At 32.2% G+C, this 5750-nt stretch overlaps 3 protein-coding genes across 4 annotated transcripts in view; 1 reads left to right on the top strand and 2 right to left on the bottom strand.

Moving 5' to 3' along the window:
* The window catches only part of LOC119840476 (3-hydroxyisobutyryl-CoA hydrolase, mitochondrial), a 5411-nt gene extending 4773 nt beyond the window's left edge, over positions 1-638 (bottom strand). Inside the window, exon 1 of one of the 2 annotated variants that reach the window (XM_038367109.1) lies at positions 561-638. The gene's annotated coding sequence lies outside the window, so the exon portion shown is untranslated. Of the gene's footprint in view, positions 1-367; positions 487-560 lie in introns of those variants that run through there. The other variant, XM_038367110.1, reaches the window with a different exon arrangement.
* Positions 639-1255: 617 nt separating this feature from the next.
* Positions 1256-2838, top strand: LOC119840412 (peptide deformylase, mitochondrial-like). The gene is made up of 3 exons (XM_038367012.1): positions 1256-1715; positions 1906-2026; positions 2593-2838. Exons 1-3 carry the CDS (start codon positions 1380-1382, stop codon positions 2781-2783), a joined length of 648 nt encoding a protein of 215 aa, XP_038222940.1. The 5' UTR covers positions 1256-1379; the 3' UTR covers positions 2784-2838.
* A 428-nt stretch (positions 2839-3266) lies between these two features.
* LOC119840337 (cytoplasmic dynein 1 intermediate chain) overlaps positions 3267-5750 on the bottom strand; it is a 13408-nt gene continuing 10924 nt past the window's right edge. Inside the window, exons 13-17 of the mRNA XM_038366896.1 lie at positions 5712-5750; positions 5339-5479; positions 5070-5195; positions 4670-4809; positions 3267-4337 (exon numbers count right to left, since the gene is read on the bottom strand). The exon at positions 5712-5750 is cut by the window's right edge and continues 128 nt beyond it. Of these exons, the coding sequence (XP_038222824.1) occupies positions 4334-4337; positions 4670-4809; positions 5070-5195; positions 5339-5479; positions 5712-5750 (450 nt within the window). The 3' untranslated portion in view covers positions 3267-4333. The remainder of the gene's footprint in view (positions 4338-4669; positions 4810-5069; positions 5196-5338; positions 5480-5711) is intronic.

The raw sequence follows: 5750 nt of genomic DNA, 5'->3' as shown, positions 1-5750 counted from the left end.
GTTTTCGCGTGGATGTAACAATCATCCATACATTCATCTATACTTACAATTTCTTTTTATACTATTAGTGGTATACCTCAATAAATGGACTTTTTAACACAAAAATAATTTGCCATTTCAAACCAGTAATACCTGAGATTTATTTTGGCGTCTATTATTAACATTAGAACAAGTAACATAGATGACATTCCTATTCATTAATATTAAATAAAAGGAATACTTTTGCGAATATTTGGATTCAAACTAGTTTTATAGGGTAAAGTTCAAATTTTACTTAATAAAACATAATAAATATATCAACTACATTAAATGTAGTATTTTAATTATTACACGTTGTTATTAACCGATGAAGTGCAAACTAACATACCTCTTAGTTATAAATAATATACTACTTGACCAAAATAATGTATGCGGCAACCATATTCATGAACACAAAACAAAAATACACAGGGCAAAAGATATTAATATTATGTGATAAAGATTTAGAACTATACTTATTGTAAGATATAATTGCTGCTTATATAAAAAAATATTTAGATTAATTAATTAAAATTCATTACCTTGAAATCGAACTTTAAAACTTTGTGACTTGCGTAGATACACTGATACAGATTACAGATTACAGTAGGTAAAATGTCATTTATTGTCAAAGAAACAATTCAAAATTCAAATTGCGAATTTCACTTCTAAACTTCAAAGTTCAAAATTGCTTATCGTCGATTGTCTATTCCACTTGATATAAACTTTGACCAAAAAATTCTCTTACTCATTTTTCCATATTTAAACATAATATTTTGGCGGTGTATTTTAAAATAAAAAAACATATCAATATATCATCATAGTTTAAGTGTATGTAAACGTTCTGTATGATACATTAAAGAGAAAAAAAAAACATACATTTGAAAGCCAACACTTAAAAAAATTTCTTAATTCAGAAGACAATTTAGAAATTAGACTTCTACACACTAAATGTAGATACTAAATTCGATAATCCAATAACGTTATGAGTCATTTAGGTGGATGATTGTCTACAAATGAATTCGAGATCGTGTTACAATTTAATATATCTTGAGACACCGTTCAAAGAAGTACCGTACAAATAAGTTTAAGTGCAATAGAAAGATTGGTTTGTAGCCAGTGATAACAGAAAATTCATATTACGAATTAAATTCAATTATTTATATAAATTTAGTCACAGATTAAGAACTAGTTACTGTCCATGATCTATGTCAACTGTCAAGAATGATTGTAATTTGTAACAGTTAAAACCAGAAGGTAATATAAATAAAACTTAAAACGTCAAATTGATAAATGCTAGCGGTTTGATTGCTTCAGATCGTGTTTACATAGTATATATTAATTAAAATTAAATATATAAAATGGGAATATTAAGAAAAACACTAAATTGGTATGCCAAATTGTCTCCCAGCCGCGGTAAAGTCAATCCTCCTTACGAACATATCGTGCAGATAGGCGATCCTAGGTTACGTAAAATATGCGAAGAGGTCCCTCTCGAGGCGATAAAAACAAATGAAATACAGAAATTAATCCTCATTTTGGAACACATGCTTATTAAATATGGAAGTGTTGGAATGTCAGCTCCGCAGGTGGGCATCAATAAGAGAATTTTCGTTATGAGACACACTGCGAAGCAAATAAAATCAGAACCACCTGAAATTGTGAAAAGTAAAAATATGTACGAGGTTCCATTCACTGTGAGTAAGTATAATTACTATTAGTCTTATTAGGATCTAATTTACTGAATATTTTTTTCTAGTAAAACTGATTTTACACACCATAAAGTATGTTTTAATATAATCTTATGGTTTGGTCAATTATTTTAATGTTTTTCTTCTATCAGCTAGTCTATAATAGGGTTCATTTTCTCATATGGATTTGTTTCAGGTTTTTATTAATCCTGTGGTCAAAATACTGGATTATAATAAAGTAATTTTTACTGAAGGATGTGAAAGTATTAAATCATTTCAAGCAGATGTTGCAAGACATAAATCTGTAGAAGTAACTGGTAATTATGATAATCAATTTCTACAAAACTGTTATAATAAAAGTACATGTGGAAGGAGTTGAAACACTATTTTCGTTGGGAAAGCTATATGTTTATATAAATAATTAATTTATTATAATCCAATGCATAGTTTTTGAGTTATGTGTGGAGCAACATCATTTGACACACATATAATTTAGAATCTGTTATATACTTATCCAACATGTCCAAAAACTGTAATTTCAACAATATTATTTACATAATATTTGCCACATTTTTGGACTGGATAAATTTTTAAAGATTTTAGATGTTATTTTTAGATTCAAAACATTTCAAAAACTCAATCACTTGCTAATGTATATTGCTAACTATACCAATATAACAAAAATAAAAATATTTTTGTTTGTTTGTCACAAATAAGCGCAAAAACTACATAACTTTGAAAATTCTTTTCTCAGCAGTAAGTTAGGTATATTATTCTTTATAAGGATTTTTTTTTCTTTTTACCCTGCTTTAACTAGGCAAGGCTTGCATTATTTCAAAAAACTTCTCAGTTATTAATTTCTTATTTTCACATAATTTCACAGGATACAATGCAGATGGGGAACAAAGCACAAAACAGTATAGTGGCTGGCCAGCCAGAATAGTTCAACATGAAATGGATCACTTAAATGGAAAGTTATATACTGATATTATGGACAGAAAAACCCTTCAGTGTGTCTGTTGGGAGGAAATCAATTTAAGTAAAGGGAAAGTTGCTATACCATACAGCCCATAGTAGAATAATAAATTATTATGTTTATATAGTGTAAATTTGCATAAGTAAATTTGCATTTTACCATGAAATAGTTGTTTCCATTTAATCCCAATGTATCCATGAGAACGTCAAAATAAACGGTAACCTACCAACCTACCTACCCGGTAATCTATCTGCCACTGAAACACGTTAAAATTGGTCCAACATACTGTCGAAAATTGTAAAAAATATTGAAATGACACAGGTACTATGTAGACATTCTTTTACTATTTACTAAAAAGCAGTTTATCATTATCATAATTAATTTTTGAAAAACACTCACAATTAAATTAATTTGCATTGATTAACCAATATAGCTATAATGATTTATAATAATATCACCTTGACCACTTCTTTATTCTATGGAAAAAGATAACTGAAGCAGAAAACCTATTCAATTTTAAAATTTTACTTTGTCCTGATATGTTAATTGTACAGTAGGTGTAAAATCAATAAAATACCAAATGCATAAGCAATACATTTATTCTGTTATAAGCATAAGTACTAATAAAGTAATAGATCAACTTATACCTGTTTAAAATAAATAATTTAACACATATAACATGTTTGTTAACAATAATTACATCTTTTTATAAACAGTGTTCTAAACTAGGATTTTATTGTAGATCAAAGGATATCCAATAAGAGTATGATAGCATAATATTGTCTATGGTTTATCATATAATTTGTAAGATTTTGTTGTGCTTTTGGATTAGACAAATATAGAATATTGTCTTCTATTATAAAAATGCAGATATTAGAATTAGACGATGATAATTGCATGAGATGTCTGCATGATGGTTTTGCGTACATTAATAATTTGACGTCTATGGATTAATTATTATTTACTGATTTTTTTCTAATAATGGAACATCATACAGTTTAAATATCTATGGGCTACTTAGAGTTTGCAACCAGTTTGCATAATTATTAATAGCACATGAAAATTACTACGTACATAAATAATCTGTGTTAACATTCATAGCATACTTTGAATAAGATTGGAGATAATAATTTGAAAAACTTTCTAATGATAATATAATAGTATTTAATACTTGAGTAGATTTGAATTTCATCCATAACTGGGGTGACGTCTTGCAATGTCAACAATTCATTATCAATTATTCATTTATATAAAAATAATTTACTGTCTTTTTCATTTATAATTTTAAACTTTTAGGACACGATAGATATGCTATATAGGTATAATCAACAATGAAATATCGACACATCAATCAATTCACATTGAAAATGACACAAGCATTGCCAAATATTTACTTCCCAAACGAACTAAATGAAACAAAAAAAAACCTAATCTCAACGATTGCAAAACAGACACTTAAATCTAATTAAATAGAACTTAAATATTCGCACCAGAAGAATATTTCAGACTTAAAAAAAAACGACTTTAATGTACGAGCTGCTAACAAAAATAACAAAATTCGACCGTCTCTATTTAGTCTCACTCTGTATCAATCAGTCATTCCTGTGCCCTATAGTTTCCACCCGCAGCGAATGTCCCAACGCATCAGTTATCTGCAATCGAAGGTTAAGGTTTGTTCAAACGATTATAATATTTATTGAAAACGTCAGAAAAGATATAACAAAAAAATATTACTCATGTAGGAATATAACATTATTGTCATTTAATGGGGGTGAGTAAGTGTAAATCAAGTAGTGTCCACAAGTGCATTATTAGGGCGAAACCTTAATGAGTAATTAAGACGAGTGTTGTTAATGTTTGACTACGGTGAAGGTTTAAAAGAGTATGTGTGCGTGTACTTGTGCGTAAGTTCGTGCGTGTGTGCGTTATATAACGTGTTTGTGAGCGCGCGTGTATATGTATGTGTGTGCGTGCTAGTGCGCACCTGAGCGGGTTGGCGCCGAGCGAGGGCGGGCCGCTGGCGACGCTGAGCCGGTCGGTCTCCTCGTCTATCTGGTTGTTGCGCAGCTCCTGCAGCGTGTACACCAGCTTCGTCCACTCATCGTGCCGCGGCTGGTACACTTGCTGCCAGAATGAGAGACACGTATTATGGCAGATGACGTGGAATAGGGAAAATAATAAAAAAAAAACAAATTAGCCCGGATCATATCCGATGTAATGTGGGAGTCAAGCACTCTTTCGCACGAATTAGGCCGCACCGGGGAGGTATCACCCCCCCTCAGAAAACCGACGTAAAATTAATTCAAGCTACTGTTTCGTTATGCTATGTTATGCTAGGATTTCGTTCGATGAGTGGGGGATCCGGAGTGCTGTTTCCTTCTCACCTCTGCCAGCTCGTAGACCCAGATCTTGCCGGCGTCGTCCCCGGCGGTGAGCAGGGAGCCGCCGGGCGACCAAGACACGCGGTTGAAGGCCACGCCCTCCTCCGCACTAATCGACGCTATCGGTACCTGCCAAATCCAGAACATCCTAATTTAGTGCGGATAAAAAAAATCAATTGTACAAGATTTATTACATTAAATTTTCGGTTTAATAAAGTTTGATAAGATGTATGCAAACGAAAAAAATAAAAATAACTAAAGCGTGCGCCCACCTCGGTGTCGCGGTTGAGGTTCCACAGGTCGAGGCGGCCGGCCGCGTCCACGGCCGCGAACAGCGCGGGGTGCGCCGGCGACCAGCGCGCGTCCGACACGTAGTCGCCGCTGTCCTCGAACGAGTACAGCGCCTTGCTCTCCTGCGCACGCGCACCCGCGTGGGACACTTGTTGTATATCAGTACGTTCTTTTTCTGGCACTTGGCCACCATTTTTAAATTTGTATAATATGTACATTTATAAAACAAATTTTAGATAACAATTTTTATTTTAATAAATTTATATTGTATACGGATCATAAGATCCGTACAAAGAATTTTTGATATGGTTCATAAATAGAATTAAGTACAATAATATGGTTTATTGAGTAAACGCTGTCAGCGCGCAACTTTACGTACGAAAACCGTTTATA

The sequence above is a fragment of the Zerene cesonia genome, chromosome 6 (assembly GCF_012273895.1).
Source record: "Zerene cesonia ecotype Mississippi chromosome 6, Zerene_cesonia_1.1, whole genome shotgun sequence".
Classification (NCBI taxonomy): domain Eukaryota; kingdom Metazoa; phylum Arthropoda; class Insecta; order Lepidoptera; family Pieridae; genus Zerene; species Zerene cesonia.
Note: the sequence above shows the minus strand (reverse complement) of the source record. Positions and strands in the feature narration are given on the sequence as shown.

What these genes read in the sequence shown, in the direction of transcription:
- LOC119840412 (XM_038367012.1), top strand. Translation starts at nt 1,380, where the DNA reads ATGGGAATATTAAGAAAAACACTAAATTGGTATGCCAAATTGTCTCCC. An exon ending in TGTACGAGGTTCCATTCACT is followed by an intron (nt 1,716 to 1,905) that starts GTGAGTAAGTAT and finishes GATTTGTTTCAG; the next exon opens with GTTTTTATTAATCCTGTGGT. An exon ending in TAAATCTGTAGAAGTAACTG is followed by an intron (nt 2,027 to 2,592) that starts GTAATTATGATA and finishes ATAATTTCACAG; the next exon opens with GATACAATGCAGATGGGGAA.